This window comes from Heloderma suspectum, chromosome 8 (genome assembly GCF_057233095.1).
Source record: "Heloderma suspectum isolate Gila_16-S chromosome 8, 16-S_ref, whole genome shotgun sequence".
Lineage (NCBI taxonomy): Eukaryota > Metazoa > Chordata > Lepidosauria > Squamata > Helodermatidae > Heloderma > Heloderma suspectum.
The window spans coordinates 38,203,673-38,222,720 of NC_139465.1; the positions used below are offsets into that span (position 1 = coordinate 38,203,673).

Consider the following 19,048-nt stretch of genomic DNA (forward strand, 5'->3'; position numbering starts at 1 on the left):
GTTCTTCTTTAAAAGCAGTGGGGAGGTGTGGGCACCCCTCTTCTAATTAAACAATGGTTCAGATCTTCTACGCTTTCAGTGCAGATGGCCATTTTCTCTCAAAAAATCAGATTGGCCATCTCACTTCCCTAAAATTGTTTTCAACTGAGTAAAACATAGTGCTGTGTGTTATCTTGTCTTATCTTGCAGTCATGGGGCCAGCTCACATGACCCGACATCCCATCGTGGGTTAATTTACCTGCAAGGAGCTGCTGTTATGAATATGCAAGCCCCAGCTGGGGTTTGCCATGGCTTGTTGTGCCGCCTGAACCCAGGTAGCAGGGTTATTTATGGGTTAAACAACCATTGCAAAACCATAAAACACTGTGGGTTATGCAAAGGTTGTTTAATCCTCAAATAATCCCCGCTGCCCAAGTTTGGATGACACAACAAGCTTTGGCAACCCCTGGCTGTGGCTTACATATTCATAATGGCGGCTGGCACACTGCAGCTCCTCACGGGTAAATTAAACCACAATGGGCTGTTGGGTCGTGTTGAACCAGGTCATAGTCAAAGCTGGTATGGTGTAGTGGTTGGGAGAGTGACCTGTGAACCCTCTGAAATCTCTGCCACATGCCCCTTAGGGAACCTTAGGCATCAGCTATATGGGGACAATAATACTAGTATCCTGTAGAGCAGTCTTCTCCAAACCTGGTGCCCTTCAGATGTTTTGGACTACAACTCCCAGCATGCCCCAGCCAGCATGCCTGGCTGGGGCATGCTAGGAGTTGTAGTCCAACTCACCTGGGGAGCACCATGTTGGAGAAGGTTGCTTTAGAGGACTTTGAACACTTGAAATGTGCTACAGGATAACTAGTTGCTTGAATGTGTCACATCCTTTAAGAGTGAGGATTGCTTCTCAGCCACCTCCTGTACACCTTCATTTATACACAGAACACACGGCATATATCCTGTCTTCCTTCTGTATCGTGTGTTTTGAATGCAGCTGCTGGTATTGTGTTTTGTCCATGCTGATGGAAGCGATGCTTATTCGTATTTCAGTGGGGGATCTCACGACTTCATCAAAGACTATTCTGACATAGAGGCCTTCCGACAAGTGACAGCGGCATCCTCGGTGATGGTAGCTCGTGCTGCCATGTGGAACCCCTCAGTCTTCAGGAAGGAAGGTCCACAGCCCTTGAAGGACGTCATGCGGGAATATATCAAATATGTATGGACTGGGATTTTTGACTTTTATGTTCTAACACTTCACAATGGCAACAGTTGCAATAATGTAAGATCCATGGAATGCGTTTGCTTCTCCCATTATTCCACGTTTAATAGAAGCAGACTTTGGTTATCCTACACCAGGGCTGAGCAACATGTGGCCTTTGGCCTAATTTCATTCTACAAGCAGCCTGCTCATTAATGTCAGCAGCTCATTAGAGAAGGGGCTGGCAGAGAGAGAGAGAGAGAGAAGGGGCAATCAGAGGCACTAATCAGAGCAGTATGCCTATGTACACCAGTTGCTGAGGAACATGGGCAGGAGGGTGCTGCCGCACTCGTATCCTGCTTGGGGTTTCCTGGGGGCAGTTGGTCAGCCACTGTGTGAACAGAATGCTGGACTAGATGGACCTTGATCTGATCCAGCATGGCACTCCTTAGGTTCTTAGGTTTTTATGATGCTGGCAGTGGAGGCTGGTGGCTCTGAAGTCAGTGGGGCAGTGAATCCGCTCCAGGTTTCAGTTGGAACCAGTCAGAATTCTAAAGGAGCTCTTTTAGAGTTCTGACTGAAACCCAGAGTGGATTCACTGTTCCACTGCCTGTGGGCATTCAGCCCCTGACAGATTACCCCCAAGGTAACATGACCCTTGATAGAAAAAGATTCCCAACCTTGTCCTACAGAATTGTTCAATTCTCTCCTCCCCCACCCCCACTCCAGTTTAAGTAAAGTGGGAAATTTACTGATAGTTTGCCAATCAGTTTTTAAATCATCTGCAATGGTTAGAAATTGATCATCCTAGAGTCCTTGGGGTTCGAAGGTTGTTTGCCGATCTCTCCTAGTGTGTTCTGAAATGAGTGGTTTGATCAAGTCCTTTCTTATTGAATAATAAGCCCTCTAGATCTTAAGGTTGTAAGTAGACCAGAAATTTCAGCCTCAGAAACACGATTGAATGGCATGAGCTTGAAGCCAAATCTTGAAATACTTCAGTCATCTACAAATTCTTTTCTTTCTGACCACTGTACCACTTCCTGAAATTGTTAATTCTTTTCTCGTTTTCATCAGGCAGTGAGATACGATAACCACTACACCAACACAAAGTACTGTTTGTGCCAGATGTTAAGGGAACAATTAGAGAATGCACAAGGAAAGAAGTTACATGCGGCACAGTCCATGCAGGAAATCTGGTAGGAGTCTCTCCCATATAATTAAATGTCCCTTGATAAAGTCATCAGTGTATTATGCCAGAGGAAGGGGGAAAGAAAACCCAAGTTTTATAATTTAAATGTGTTTTAAATATACATATATTTGAACTTCTGTGAAAGTGCCATCATATGAGGGCCCTGCAGCAAAGAGGTATATTTTATAAGTCTCATGTGTAAGAGATACTTGGTTCATTAAACGATAAGTTAACTCTTTCTTCATGTTATCCAGCTTGGGAATTTGGAATATTTTATTTATTTATTTATTGCACTTATAAACCCGACCTTTTTTCCTCTTGCAAGGAACCCAGTACAATACTAAAGTGACCTTTAAAAAGAACAAGATGAAGATTCATCAGTAATATGAAAGCCAAGATGTAAAAGCAGTAGGCTCCATTTCTGCTGAGAACCATCTGGTTGGCTTGCTTGTTTTTATTGTTAGAAAGACATACTTGGCCCTGAAAGGCAAGAGGTTGGATCTAGATGAACAGTGCAGTCCTATATATGCCCACTCAGTCTTAAATCAGTGAGGCTTATCCCAGGTAAATGGGTACAGGAGTGCAGCCTCAGTTGAACTTAATTCGCATTGAAATCAGTGGGGCTTCACGTAGTCATGTCTAACTTGTCGCATTGAGTTTAGTGAGACCCATGTTCAACTAACTTAGTCTGTGCCCAACCCAAAGTATTTCCTAGCTTTGGATAAAAAGTTTGGAAAGAGGGTTGTTTTAGATTAAAGTGTACTGCAGGGAGGAGGCAGCTGGTGCGTCTGTGCAGTCTGCACAGGGAAACATGCTTCCACAGTTCTGAGTCTTTGCTAGTTCTCTGCCTTGCCAATTGATGGTGGAACAAATGTGAATCTGTAATTAAAAATCAAAGGTTCGTAGCCTTAGGCTGGGACTCAGTAATCTTCACCCCCACGCACTGGGGCTTCTCATAAGTCTTCTTTAGACCACAGCGCACTGTGTTGCATTCGAAGCCATTTGAACAGGCCTTCCAAGTTTGGGCAGTGGCTTTCTCAATTTGTGATTGGAAACCTTCCAGTTGCATACCTTGTTTAAAAGTTACAGGTTCTGATTTTAGGCATCAGACTTGCCGCTCTTCTCAAAATGTAACACTCGTGATAAGCTTCTTGATAGAGGCAGAATTAGTCTGTTTTAGGAGCCACTGTTCATGAACCAGGCGTGCTTGTTAAGCAAGTGTATCAGCACACGCTAATTGAAAAATGCCTGGTCAGTGTTACTTCAAATAAGCATGTCTGGCTCTTTGGATTTTAAAAGTAGTTTGGCCAGTGGATGAATTGCATCCTGTAGAAAGTATCACATACAGCAGCGGTGCAGAACCTCTTTCAGCCCAAGGGCTGAATACCATTTTAAAGGGGTTCCTGGGGGCCACGTTCCAATGAGGGGGTGAGGCTAAAGGAAAAAGGAAACGTGGTTGAAGGCAAAAGAGCAGGGTCAAAATACCAGCCTGTCTTAGCTTCAAGCTCTTACTTGCACTAACCAAGCCTTAGGAGAGGCATTTCAACCTTTGAGAATGTGGGAAAAACTGCATAGAAGCTGGGAAACTGCCAAATGGTTGGGGGAAAGGGGGTGAGGTGAGGCCAGGGGAAGGGGGCGAGGTGAGGCCAGGGGAAGGGGGCATGGCCTTCTGGAGAACCCCAGAGGGGGCAGGGGGGCGTCGCCCCCCCAAGGCAGGGGGGCTGGACCTCGCCCCCCCAAGGCAGGGGGGCTGGACCTCGCCCCCCCCCCCGGCTTGGCCTTCTGGAGAGCCTCAGGGAAGCTGGGTGTCGCCCCCCCCGCCCGGCGGGCGGCCCGGGTGTCGCCCCCCCCGCCCGGCGGGCGGCCCGGGTGTCGCCCCCCCCGCCCGGCGGGCGGCCCGGGTGTCGCCCCCCCCGCCCGGCGGGCGGCCCGGGTGTCGCCCGCCCGGTGGGCAGGGCAGGCCAGGGCGGGTGTCGCCCCCGCCCGGCGGGCAGGGCAGGCCAGGGCGGGTGTCGCCCCCGCCCGGCGGGCAGGGCAGGGCAGGCCGGGTGTCGCCCCCCTCCCCCCCGGCGGGCAGGGCAGGCCGGGTGTCGCCCCCCTCCCCCCCGGCGGGCAGGGCAGGGCAGGGCAGGCCGGGTGTCGCCCCCCTCCCCCCCGGCGGGCAGGGCAGGCCGGGTGTCGCCCGCCCGGCGGGCAGGGCAGGCCGGGTGTCGCCCCCCCGCCCGGCGGGCAGGGCAGGCCGGGTGTCGCCCCCCCGCCCGGCGGGCAGGGCAGGCCGGGTGTCGCCCCCCCCCGCCCGGCGGGCAGGGCAGGCCGGGTGTCGACCCCCCCCCCCCCGGAGGGCAGGGCAGGTCGGGTGTCGCCCCCCCCCCCCCCGGAGGGCAGGGCAGGCCGGGTGTCGCCCCCCCCCCGGCGGGCAGGGCAGGCCGGGTGTCGCCCCCCCCCCCGGCGGGCAGGGCAGGCCGGGTGTCGCCCCCCCCCCCCGGCGGGCAGGGCAGGCCGGGTGTCGCCCCCCCGGCGGGCAGGGCAGGCCGGGTGTCGCCCCCCCCCCCGGCGGGCAGGGCAGGCCGGGTGTCGCCCCCCCCCCGGCGGGCAGGGCAGGCCGGGTGTCGCCCCCCCCCTGCCCGGCGGGCAGGGCAGGTCGGGTGTCGCCCCCCCCCCCCGGCGGGCAGGGCAGGCCGGGTGTCGCCCCCCCCCCCCGGCGGGCAGGGCAGGCCGGGTGTCGCCCCCCCGCCTGGCGGGCAGGGCAGGCCGGGTGTCACCCCCCCCCCCGCCCGGCGGGCAGGGCAGGCCAGGCCGGGTGTCGCCCCCCCCCCCGCCCGGCGGGCAGGGCAGGCCAGGCCGGGTGTCGCCCCCCCCCCGCCCGGCGGGCAGGGCAGGCCGGGTGTCGCCCCCCCCGCCCAGCGGGCAGGGCAGGTCGGGTGTCGCCCTCCCCGCCCGGCGGGCAGGGCAGGTCGGGTGTCGCCCTCCCCTGCCCGGCGGGCAGGGCAGGCCGGGTGTCGTCATCCCCCCCCCCGGCGGGCAGGGCAGGCCGGGTGTCGTCATCCCCCGGCGGGCAGGGCAGGCCGGGTGTCGTCATCCCCGGGGTTCTGCACCCCGGACATACAGGTCCTTGAGAGCACAACTACTTATTCAGTGGCACACCCAGGGAACCCAAGATGACAGGATATGGGGGAAGAAGAGGTGGGTGGGAAAGAATGCGTAACTGTTCCCCCCATCTTCCCCCCATCTTCCCCCCATCTTCCCCCCATCTTCCCCCTGTAATATCTTGTGCCTAGCCACTTTTCCTCTAACTGCGCTTCCAGGCATTTATTTGCGGGCCAGGGGCATGGGCGGGATTGGAGGTGGAACTGGTGGTAAGGGTCTTCCTCCTGCCTGCTCTTTCTTTGGGGTAAATCACCCCCTTCATTATGTTGCTTTGCAGAAGTTCAGCAGAGACCTGGGTCTGCTGCCAAAGGTGTTGTTCCAGCATAAGAGTATTTCAGCCAAACAGAGGTTTCAGAAGTCACAGCAGTTTTCTGTGCTTTCAGCATAATATTCAGTGCTAAAGAACCAAAGGCATCCCCCTCCCCCTGTCCCCAGACACGCACTTTGGTAGGCAGCTGTGCAACAGATTCTGCCATGTGGACTGCCCTAGACCTTTTAAGAAGTTACAGAGAGGGACAATTATACTATCTCCGTGAGAAATGCTAGCATTAGCACCCTATACATTCTTTACCTTTGTCTTTAAAATCACCGTTTTCTTTTTTTTTTTTCCTTTTTGCAATTAGAGTATATTTCTAGCATTAATTTGAATGTTTTGTGGCTTTGGTTTCTTTTATTATTATTAGTGAAGTCTTTGAGATGAGCAGTTTCTACCAAGAAACATCAGCTGTTCTGGAAGCCAAAAAAGTTTCATTAGAAGCCAAGGACCAAGACGAAGACGACCATACAGAAGATGCAGATGTCATAAAAATGGCAGTTAGATTTGATAAGTAAGGGAAAGTATTTTTTTTTATTTCAAGGCTAGCCAATCTCTTCAGTTCTCTGGGGGCCAGCTCTGTTGCCTATTTAGTGGCTGAAAGCATATTTTGCCATACAAAATGTCTTCTTCACAATTGTTCAGGCTCCGTCAGGAGGTTGGCGCTATCTAGTAGTTACAGGTTTTCCAATTGCAGAGCACATGTGTTCAGGCATAGCATTGTATATGTACACTTATACAGTACATTGTATATGTATACAGAACATATATATTATATACAGATGCAAAAGGGAACTGTAACAGTTGAGCGAAACTGCGTGGAATTCTTTTTCTTTCTTTTTACCACAATATGCTAACTGTGATATGGCTGCAAAGTAAGGGGGCTGGATATGGGGACAGTTCTGGCTTGCCCCTCTGTGTTACTGCATTGATGAAATATTAATATTGCCGTCTTGCTGAACCAGTCCCATGTTGCTCATTAGCGAATTGTGGCTTTGCTCATTTGTGGCTTTGCATCCAAAAACTGGGTAATCGAAATATTACAACTGATTGTGGGGTGGATTTTGAGAGTTTCAAGTGGTGTGCCACAGTATAGGAGCCTTTGAGGGACAACAATGCAGCCAATGAGAGAGCTGCACTATTGTTCAAACAGCATCTTCAGCAACAGTGCTGGTGACAATGGGTTGTGCGTGTTGCTGTGGTGGTGCCCCTAAATTTGTTGCTACCTCACATGACAGCTGACGTTGCTTGTGCTGTCAGTCCGATCCCAAGCCAGGACAACAGAGGAGCTGGCATTCATGATACCATTTGACATCTAGTCAGTATAACTGTTCATGATAAGCAAAAGGTTCAAAGTGGTTTGCCAAACCTACATCTCAATCTTGGTTGCATTTGTGGGAATGCAGTCTACTCCGTGGGTGTGCTTTTTGTGTAATAGCTCTTGTTTGCTTCACCAGATGGCTGTTGCCTGGGCTGTTTGTATACCATGATTCTGCAAGAGCGCAGGAACAGCTTATGATATGGTACAGAGCACAGAATCCAGCTTTCTAAGAATCCCACCTTTCATATTTAAAGTGTTTCTAGCCCTTATGGTAGCCAAGATATGCTTAAAAGGATATGAGCAATGCTTGCTGAATTGTCAGAAGCCAGAGAGTAGGCCAGTTCTGTGTGGTTGGGAATGAGGCTTCAAGGCTTCCATAGCTCCTTGGCCTTCTCTCTGACTAGGAAAATAGGAATAGATTATGCAGAATAAAACAAACAGATTCTGTTTATATAATTTATACAGGTTGTAGAATTCAGCTTTCCCTGGCACATAATTTGGATTGATGGGATGCAGAAACTATTCCCCCCACCCAGACCCAACACAGCCCAGTCCATTGCCTGGAAGAGTTTATACCTTCAGTTATCATTTGAAGGGTTCACAGAACTTTCTTTTTTGCATTGGCCATCTTTTTGCTGTGGAAGACCAGCGTAGCTTCTCCCCTGAAATGTGTATTCATTATTTGTTTTTGTTTTTCTCCTCAGGCGAGACTATCCCCCACAGATTACACCCAAAATGTGTCTTTTAGAATGGTGTAGAAAAGAAAAGCACTCTCAGCCAGTTTATGAAACGGTGAGTCTCTGCATCCTGTAATAAGCAGTCTAGAAAGACATGCGCTGTGCAATCTTATACATGCCTACTCTGCAATAGCCCCCATTGCGTTCGATGGGACTTGCTCCCAGGTAAGTGTGTATAGGATTGGAGCTTGAGGCTGCTTCACACAAGCACTTAGAAATTAGCTTTCCATGTAGCGTGCAGCATGATTCAAGAGGTGCACTCTGCACAAAACAGAGTACATGGTTTTCTCTACATGTAGGAGCATGTCCTATGTGAAGCGAATGGGGCCAGTGGCAATACCAATCAGGCTCAGCCTGATATAGCTTCTTGGAGCAGCTGTACCTGGATTGAGGAACCCACAGGCCACATGCAGCCTGTGACCTAATTTTATGCAGCTCATGGCACCCTTTGCCACCAGCCCTGTTGTTTCTATACCAGACATGAAGGAAAGAGCTTTGCCTTTTGCATGTCCATCATAGAAATGCAGCGTGTTGGAAGCGGAATGTATTGCTCTGTTCCTGCTCTGCCAGCCTGCTGTATTTTCATGCTGGTCAAGGAAGAAGGGGCTGCTAGAGGAGGGAGAGATCACCCAGATCGCAAAATTACTGTATCTGCCTGCACATACTCACGTGGACTGCTGTTTGTTCATTTTACTTCTGCAGCTGTTCTTCCCTGCTGAACTACCAAAACACTTTTGAAACCCAGAGGGATTTCATGGATGTCTTTCAGTTTGGGGCTCAGGGGACTCCTGAAGCAAAAAGAAACAGAAGTCACAGGTGTATGAACTTTGAATGCACTCTCTCACTGGTGGCCGAGTTCCCTACTGAGACTGTGTGAAAAGGTGGTGATCTTAAGAGAGAGAGAGAGAGTGGGGTCACTCTGTCACCCATCACTGGCATACAGCGTACAACAGATTACCTCTGATGGAATGCAGCCCTTGACAGAAAAATATCCCTGTTCTATGTGGTAGATTCATTCCTTGAGCATCATGACCATCTGAAGGGAATCTTGTTGTCTGGAATCTTAGACTGTGATCTAAAGAGATACTTTAGACACACCCAATGTGTGCATGTGCCCACTGGGATTTTTGACACACTGTTTGAACAGCAGAGCCAGCCATGTCTCATCACAAGCTGACTTTGAAATTCCCCTTATTTCCAACAGCAGTTTGCCATGTGTTATTGAGAGGCAGCTGTTCAAGAAACAAGAGTCCAAATCCCCTTTGGTTATGTGGAACCAGCTGTGTCAGTCTTTGGATCTTGGCCTTAGAATGGTATTGGTGGTGTTAGTTCCCAGCATTGAATTAAAATAGGGCAGCTGTTGGTGGACAGGACTTGATATTTCAACTGAAGTGCCCCAGCAACACACATGTTGAATGAATAATGCGTGTGAATTCTAATGGAGCTGCGCTATTGCTCCAACCTCCAATTTTGCAGCTGTCATTTGAGTGAACTGGCACCTGGGGGCTGTAGTCCCACTTCCCTGGAGAACCAGCTCTCGGGTTTTGTGTGTGTGTGTGTGTTTCATTTTACAAAGCCCACATCAAATTACCCGTCGACTTCTTACTTTGCTTTAGATTGAAAGACCACAGGATAGACTCTTCCGTTCTGTTGTCACAGTAGCAGAACACAAGTACAGATCAACCTTATGGTAAGTCTTTTTGGACATTTTTTCCTGCAAATGGATCTTGGCTTTGGGGGGAACATACTTGTATATATTCATTTAGGTTTGGATAACATGTAAATCTGAAAGTGAAGAAGAGGAAAAAGAACGATATTATGCATTTGTATAGCACTTTCAAATGTTCAAAACACTTAATATGCATTAGTCTGGCTCAGATGTACCATTAAACAGTCGTTTAGTGTTAAAAGGTAAAGCCTCAGCCAGCCTCAGACTCATATGCTGTCTCCCCCCCCCCCCCCCCCCCGTAGCATCTGCGAGAGGGGGCTTGGAAGCTTTTGCTTCCATTTTAGATTAACCCCAGCTTTTTGTGTCAAATCTGGACAAACAGTGTTTAATCTTAACTATGACTAGTTGAAACAAGTAACTTCAAACCATAGTTTATGAAGCTGGCTTGTTTCAACTAACTGTAGTTAAGGTTAAACACTGTTTAGGATTCAGACAACATGCTAAAGTGTGGTTAATCTCAAATGAAAGCAGACACTTCCGATTTTCTTGCGGCTGTGCCAGACAAGGAAGAGGGAGTGCACAGCTCATTTGAGCACAACCATTATCTAGTCATAATCTTTACAACAATCCTTTAAGGTAATTCAGTATTATCCCCTATATTGCACTGGCTTGTCTAAGGCCACCTATAGGGAGTTTGTGGCAGAGGTGAGATTAGAACTGGGACTTCCTGATTTGCAGCTCAGTCTCTTAGCTGCTACACGAGCTCTGTGACTTGTTTTTTATAGTAGTGAGGCTGATTTCCTGACACCCTCATGAGATTTTTTAAAAAGAGGAAGATGTTCATGTAAAGAAGGAAGATGTTCATGTAAAACAGTTTTCATCTGTGCATTCCAAAATATCAGGGAATTTGGTTTCTACTGGCAAACCCAGTTCAGTAACTCAGCTGCATCTTTACATAAAGTTCTGCTTTAAACACAGTGTGAATGCATCCCCTGGGCTGAAATTTTGCATAGGCCGCATTTAGTACAGTTCTAAATAAACATGTGCTGAAGGGGTTTTCAATTTGAGGGATGTCCTCAAACATGAAGCCAGTAAGGGGAAACTGTTCTGAAAATATGTCCACTGACTCCATTGTACTGGCAGGATGCAGGGCTGAGGGTTAGAGATGGAACATTCAAAGATGATTGAACATGGGTTAGAGCTGTAGCTTCAGCCTACCACATGGCGATAAGAGCAGCAAAAAGGGATTGTTATGCTGCCTCTATTGCATCCACAGAGCGCCAGCTCAGGAGGCTGTTCCAAGTGGTCCAGAACCTGGTTGGTCCAGTTGTTCCAGAAACAATGGAGCATTCTAAGGCCTCCTATGATGAATTTGCAAAGCACTTTTAGGATAAAATTGACCAGATCAGGGGTGCTAATCCATGTGCTGTGGATACAGTTAGTGAGCGAGGGACAGCCAGTGGCAGACCAGTTGTGTGAAATCGATTCCAGCTTCTTCCTTCTGAGAAAGCGGACAAGGTGCTTTCATCTTTAAGGTTGACCACCTGCTTACTCAATACTTGCTCATCTTGGCTCATTCTGAGCTGTAGGGAGAGACTTAGGGAGGCGCTCAAGGCGGTGGTGAATGCTTCCCTCGAGGAAGGAGTGATGTCATCAGCCCTCAAGGAGGCGGTGATAAGACCACTGTTAAAGAAGCCCTCCTTGGATCCCCAAGACTTGAACAACTTTCACCCGGTCTCGAATCTGCCGTTTTCGGGCAAGGTGATTGAGCGGGTTGCAGTTGCAGCCACACTTGGAAGAAGCTAATTGTCTGGATCCATTTCAGTCGGGCTTCAGGCCTGGGCATGGGACAGAAACAGCCTTAGTCACCTTGGTGGATGATATGAGGAGGGCTCTGGATAGGGATGAATGCTCCTTCCTTGTTCTCGATCTCTCAGCAGCTTTTGATACCATCGACCATGGTATCCTTCTGGACCGCCTGTAGGGGTTGGGCATAGGGAACATCATATTATGGTGGTTCCTTCCTCTCTGGCAGGTACCAGAGGGTAGCTCTGGGGGAGGAGACTTCAGACCATTGACTGCTCACTTGCTGGGCGCCACAAGGTTCTATTCTCTCCCTGATGTTATTTAACATCTATGTGAAGCCACTATCATCAAGAGGTTTGGGGTGCGAGATCAGGGACTCCCAGTAAGGAGCCATGTTGTCCTGGCAGTGACTTGCGGGGCTCCACAGGTTGCTTCTTCAAACAGCTGTGAAAAGGTTGAGAAACCTTCCCCACCCACACCCCTGGGAAATAAAGGGGAAGCTTGCAGTACCATCCGGATGAAATCTTAGAAGAACAGCTGCATTTGTAGGGGATGCAAAACTAAGGTCAGTCGCCGGAGATAAATACCTACTGAAACGCTGTTTTGAAACTCTTAATTAAGAGAATATAAGGACAGGCATGCTCTAATCTTGCATACCATTTGGAAATTTAAGCTACCAGCCAGCACCACTTGCACAGCAAAAAGCGAAAGTATGGCAGTTGTATAAATCTAACTTGAATTAAAATCAAGGAGTTGCAGACTTTTACAAAGTGAATTTAGCTCAAGAGGTCCTTTCAAAAGAAGAAAAAAGAAAGAGTACTAAGACTGTTCGCATTTTTGAATAAGTATTACAGTCTAATTAACTTTCTATTTCTTTACATCATTGTTTGAAGGTTTTAATGTTTGAATTTATATGGCTGAAAGCTATGTTTTTGTCCAGTTGCTTTTATCTTCTGCATGACCTTGAGAAAGCGACGAAGTCAAAATAAATAAGTCTTTGTCAGAAAGCCTGGAATAAGCTGGAACAAGATCAATTTGTGGGCTGATTGAGTGAAATTTAGTAAAGAAGGAGTATTGCTGACACCTGTTGGATGTTAAAAAATCAGCAGCTTATGAAAAATCTTCTCTTCATGTTCTTTTTTATTTTTATCTCTTTTTCTCCTTTTGATACTGAGAGAGATCACTTTTGGCATTGGAGGATCAATAACTTACAGGATATCCAGATTAATTTATAAAGGAAGTAATGAACATAATTGAATGAGTGCTATGAATTTGGATAAACCAGCAAAGGATATCAGAACAACTCATAGTAGAGCGAATACCTGGGAGATGCCTACTGAACAACTAAGTAGAAATACTAAATCCAGGAAAGGCTCCTTAAAAGAGACTCGGATGGGAGCTACGAAATTATCGGTGAAAGCAACATCTCTAAGCAAGGAAGAGATACCTGAGCAGAAGCAAGATATACAAAAGATGGCCTTTGATGAACAAACACAGAATATTATAGATGCTATAAGAAAAAAGATGGAGGCTTTTGAACAACGTATAGAACAAAGGATGGGCACTTTTGAACAACATATAGAACAAAGGATGGGCACCTTTGAACAACATATAGAAAAATGGATGGAAAGACAAGTATTGGAAGTAAAGGAGGAGATTAAAGACACGAAGGAAGAATTGAGACAAGAATTTAGGAAATTAGATGATGCATTAAATCAAAGAACAGAGTGGAAATACTGGAAAATAATGCAGAAATTGTAAGTACGAAATTAGAATGTGAGCAGGATGCCTTAGCTTGGTTTGACCTTAAAGACAAGGAATGCTTGTTATGTTTTAGAGGGTTTGCGGAAAGCTATGGCAGCGCAGAACCTGACCTCAGAACGGAATTGGTAAAGACTATAACAGGCCTTTTGAGTAAAGAAGAGAAAATCATGGAAATGGAAATAGATCGAGCTTATAGACTGAATTCGACATATGCAAAAACAAAAAGTCTACCCAGAGATGATATTGTCCATTTTGTAAAGAAAACTACAAGGGATTCAATTCTCCAGCAGCACTATAAAGCTAAATTGAAGATGGTGGGCAAAGAGATTATCGTCATGAAAGAAATTCCTGGAAGATTTCTGAGGAAAAGGAGAGATTATGCATTTTTAACAACAATCCTGAAACAGAAAAAAATCATGTTTAGATGGGAATTTCCAGAAGGTGTGGTCTTCTCTTACAGAGAACAGAGATTTAAGTTGAACTCAGTTCAAAAAGCAAGAGAGTTCCTTCGAACTTATGGAAAAGATTGGACAGACCTACAACCTGATGTACAAGAAGAGGACAGCACTCAGGGTGCAACAGGTGGAAATTAAGAATATACCTTAATCTTAATTTTTTTTAAAAATGGATTATAAATTTTTAACTTGGAACATTAATGGGGCGAATGCTCCTCAAAAGAGAAAGAAAACATTTGACTATTTAAAAAAATTGAAACAAGATATAATATGCGTACAAGAAACTCATATTAAGAAAGAAGATACCAAATATTTAATTAATAAAAAATTAGGTGAAGAGTTTATAACTGCAAGCCAAAAAAAGAAAAATGGAGTGATATGTTAAGCCACATTTGGGACCGGAATTGGTATTGTCAGATGAATAAGGTCGTTTTGTGGGAGTTAAAATTACACTGAATTGTGTATCAATGCTGATTTTAGTGGTTTATGCACCAAATGACCACAAAGCGGAATTTTATGAGGATCTCCTATCTAAACTCGTGGATCTAACTTTTGACAGTTAGTGTTTAATGGGAGATTGGAATGGGGTGATTGCACCTCAAATTGACAGAATATTGGAGAAAAAAACAAAGAGTAATCAAGGGAAATTACCTAAAAGTTTTTTTGAATTGATGGACAATTTGGCCTTAGTAGATGTATGGAGAGATAAAAATGGAAACTCAAAAGAATATACACATTTTTCAGAAAGACATAATTTTTTTCAAGGATTGATATGATTTTGACAACTAAAGAGCTTGCTACAAATATTGGCAAAATACAAGTTCTACCAAGATCATTTTCGGACCATAACCCTATATGTCATATGTGAAAAGAAGCACTACTTTTAGATGGAGATTGAATGAAATGATATTTCAAAATAAAGGTATTGTGGATGACACTAAAAAGAAATTGAGAGAATTTATTGAATTGACTCTGGACAAGGGAACAAATATCCAAACATTATGGGATGCAAGAAAGGCCTATATGAGAGGTTATTTTATACAACAAACAAAAGAAAAGAGAAGAGAAGGTACAAAATATTCTAAAACAGATAAAAGAGAAAGAAGAATTCGTAAAGAAAAAACCGGGAAAGGCAAGTGTCGTACGACAGATTAAATTACTCCAACGACAATTGTCGATGTTAACCGTTCAAGATATGCAAAAAAAAAAAATTAACTTTGTAAAACAAAGAAATTTTGAATTTGCTAATAAACCAGGAAGATGGTTGGCCTATAAATTTAGAAAGGAAAAAGAAAATAAAAGAATTGTGAAAATAAGTGAAAGTAGATTAGAATTAACCGATAATGTGGCAATTCAGAAAGCCTTTTATCAATATTATTCAAATTTGTATAAAGGACAGGATATCTCCCCAGAATTAATGGATAAATATATTCATAAACAAAATTTACCAAAAATTACTAAGGAACAAAAGCAAATGATGAATGGCCCAATAACAGTAAATGAAATGGTGGAAGCAAGAAAAAAAATTAAATTGGGAAAAACTCTGGGACCAGATGGAATATCAGGATTATATTATAAGAAGTGTGAAGAAGAAATTTTAGAACTGTTGAAAAATATAATGAACAGCGTTTTAGAAAAGGGGGAGATATTGGAAACATGGAAAACAGCATATATAACATTAATACCTAAAGAAGGACAGGATTTAACCTCGACAAAAAACTACAGACCAATCTCATTATTAAACAATGACTATAAGATATTTGCAACAATTTTGACAGAAAGGCTCAAGAAAATATTGCAGGACTTTGTATATGAGGACCAAAGTGGTTTCTTACCAAGGAGACAAATGAGAGATAATGTAAGAAAGGTCTTGAATGTGGTGGAATATTTGGAAAAACACACAGAAAAACAAGCAGCTCTGATCTTTTTAGATGCAGAGAAAGCATTTGATAATCTCAACTGGAAATGTTTAATTAAGACTTTAGAAGAACTGGACTTTGGCGAAAACCTTATAAAATGAGTGAAATCGGTATATACTGATCAAAAGGCTCAAATAATTATAAATGGGGATTTGACTAAACCTTGTGAGATACAAAGAGGAACAAGACAAGGTTGCCCATTGTCACCGCTATTTATATTGGTTTTAGAACTATTGAACATAGATATAAGACAAGATGATAGAATTACAGGAATAAAGATTAAAAAGGAGAAATATAAGCTGAGGGCCTTTGCAAATGACTTGGTGTTTATGTCGGAAGAACCTTTGAAGGGAATTAAAATTTTAATGAAAAAATTAAAAGAATTTAGAGCAGTGGCAGGTTTCAAAGTTAATAAACAGAAAACAAAAATTTTAACTAAGAATATGAATGTCCAAGAAAAAAAAAAGTTGATGGATAAGACTGGCTTCCAAATTGAAAAGAAAGTAAAATATTTGGGAGTCTTTTTGACAAATATGAATTGTATGCTTTTTCAAAATAACTATGTTAAAGTGTGGAATGAAATTAAATATAACCTATTAAAATGGGGAAAATTACAACTATCGCTTTTGGGAAGAATTGCAATGATCAAAATGAATGTATTACCTAGAATGTTATTTTTGTTTCTAATGATACCCATTATTACATCGGATTTACCTTTTAAGCAGTGGCAGAGAGATATAAAGAAGTTTATATGGCAAGCAAAAAACCCCAAGAGTTAAAATAAAAATCTTACAAAATGCAAAGTAAAGAGGTGGCTTGGGATTACCAGATTTTAAAACCTATTTTTTCTGCCTGCTGCTTGATGTGGATGAAGGGATGGGTGACGTTGAAAAATAGAAGACTTTAAGAACTTGTTGTTCTTCAGTCGTTCAGTCGTGCCCGACTCTTCGTGACCCCATGGACCATAGCACGCCAGGCCTTCCTGTCCTCCGCTCTCTCCCGGAGTGTGCTGAAGTCCATATTCATTGCATCGGTGATGCTATCTAGCCATCTCATCCTCTGCCGTCCCTTTCTCGATTTCCCTTCAATCTTTCCCAGCATCAGGGTCTTTTCCAGGGAGTGTTCTCTTCGCATTAGGTGGCCAAAATATTTGAGCTTCAGCTTCAGTATCTGTCCTTCCAATGAGCACTCAGGGTTGATTTCCTTTAGGATTGACTGATCTGACCTCCTTGCAGTCCAGGGGACTCGTAAGAGTCTTCTCCAGCACCACAGTTTGAAAGCATCAATTCTTCGGCGCTCAGCCTTCCTTATAGTACATTACTACTAGGAAAAGCATAGCTTTGATTATACGGACCTTTGTCAGCAAGGTGATGTCTCTGCTTCATACTATGCTGTATAGGTTTGCCATAGCTTTCCTCCCAAGGAGCAAGCATCTTTTAATTCCATGGCTACAGTCACTGTCTGCGGTGATCTTGGAGCCCAAGAAAGTAAAATCTGTCACTGCTTCCATTTCTTCCCCTTCTATATGCCAGGAAGTGATGGGGCCAGATGCCATGATCTTAGTTTTTTTAATGTTGAGTTTCAAACCAGCTTTTGCACTCTCCACTTTCACCCTCAACAAGAGGCTCTTTAGATCCTCTTCGCTTTCTGCCATTAGGGTGGTATCGTCCGCGTATCTGAGGTTGTTGATAATTCTCCCGGCAATCTTAATTCCGACCTGTGATTCATCCAACCCGGCGTTTCTCATGATGTACTCTGCATATAAATTAAATAAGCAGGGCGACAATATACAGCCTTGTCGTACTCCTTTCCCAATTTTGAACTGATCGGTTGTTCCATGTCCGGTTCTTACTGTTGCTTCTTGACCCTCATACAGGTTTCTCAGGGGACAGGTAAGGTGGTCTGGTACTCCCATCTCTTTAAGAATTTGCCACAGTTTGTTGTGATCCACACAGTCAAAGGCTTTAGCGTAGTCAATGAAGCAGAAATAGACTTTTTCTGGAATTCCCCTACTTTCTCCATGATCCAGCGAATGTTGGCGATTTGTTCTCTAGTTCCTCTGCCTCTTCGAAACCCAGCTTATACTTCCGGTAGTTCTCGGTTCACATGGTGCTGAAGCCTAGCTTGTAGGATTTTGAGTATAACCTTGCTGGCATGTGAAATGAGCACAATTGTATGGTAGTTTGAACAGACTTTGGCATTGCCCTTCTTTGGAATTGGAATGTAAACTGACCTTTTCCGGTCTTGTGGCCACTGTTGAGTGTTCCAAATTTGTTGGCATATTGAGTGCAGCACTTTAACAGCATCATCTTTTAGGATTTTAAATAGCTCAGCTGGAATACTGTCATCTCCGCTAGCTTTGTTGTTACTAATGCTTCCTAAGGCCCACTTGACTTCACTCTCTAGGATGTCCGGCTCAAGTTCAGTGACCGCACTGTCATGGCTATCAGGGACATTAAGTTCTTCCCTGTATAGTTCTTCTATGTATTCTTTCCACCTCTTCTTAATCTCTTCTGCTTCTGTTAGGTCCCTGCCGCCTTTGTCCTTTATCATGCCCATCTTTGCACAAAACGTTCCCTTGATATCTCTGATTTTCTTGAAGAGATCTCTAGTCTTTCCCATTCTATTGTTTTCCTTGATTTCTTTGCATTATTCATTTAAAAAGGCCTTCTTGTCTCTCCTTTCTATTCTCTGGAACTCTGCATTCAGTTGGATATATCTTCCCCTTTCTCCCTTCCTTTTCGCTTCCCTTCTTTCCTCAGCTACTTGTAAAGCCTCATCAGACAGCCACTTTGCTTTCTTGCATTTCTTTTTCTTTGCGATGGATTGCTGCCTCCTGAACATTGTTACGGACCTCCGTCCATAGTTCCTCAGGCACTCTGTCTATCAGGTCTAATCCCTTAAATCTATTTGTCACCTCCACTGTATATTCATCAGGGATATGATTTAGGTCATACCTGAATGGTTTAGTGGTTTTCCCTACGTTCAATTTAAGCTGAAATTTTGCAAGAAGCAGCTCATGATCTGAGCCACAGTCGGCTCCAGGTCTTGTTTTTACTGACTGTATAGAGCTTCTCCATCTTTGGCTGCAAAGTACATAATCAATATGACTTCGATATTGACCATCTGGTAATGTCCATGTGTAGAGTCGCCTCTTGTGCAGTTGGAAAAGAGTGTTTGCTATGATCAGCGTGTTCTCTTGGCAAAACACTATTAGCCTTTGTCCTGCTTCATTTTGTACACCAAGGCCATGCTTGCCTGTTATCCCGGTGATTTCTTGACTTCCTACTTTAGCATTCCAATCCCCTGTGATGAAGAGGACATCGTTTTTTGGTGTTAGTTCTAGAAGGTGTTGTAGGTCTTCATAGAAGCGATCAACCTCAGCTTCTTCGGCCTCAGTGGTTGGGGCATAGAGTTGAATTACTGTGATGTTGAATGGCTTGCCTTGGATTCGTAGTGAGATCATTCTATCGTTTTTGAGATTGTACCCCAGTACTGCTTTTCCCACCCTTTTGTTGACTATGAGTGCTACTCCA

General features: G+C 44.9%; 1 protein-coding gene across 12 annotated transcripts in view; it reads left to right on the plus strand.

Annotated features, from left to right (window-relative positions):
* DUS2 (dihydrouridine synthase 2) overlaps window positions 1–19,048 on the plus strand; it is a 64,860-nt gene that overhangs the window by 19,002 nt on the left and 26,810 nt on the right. For 6 of the 12 annotated variants that reach the window (XM_084812001.1, XM_084811999.1, XM_084811996.1 and 3 more), the window contains 5 exons: window positions 1,042–1,273; window positions 2,267–2,388; window positions 6,212–6,355; window positions 7,867–7,954; window positions 9,516–9,589. In XM_084812001.1, coding sequence (XP_084668127.1) covers window positions 1,042–1,273; window positions 2,267–2,388; window positions 6,212–6,355; window positions 7,867–7,954; window positions 9,516–9,589 — 660 coding nt within the window. Of the gene's footprint in view, window positions 1–1,041; window positions 1,274–2,266; window positions 2,389–6,211; window positions 6,356–7,866; window positions 7,955–8,601; window positions 17,118–19,048 lie in introns of those variants that run through there. The other 6 variants (XM_084812000.1, XM_084812004.1, XM_084812003.1 and 3 more) reach the window with 4 other exon arrangements.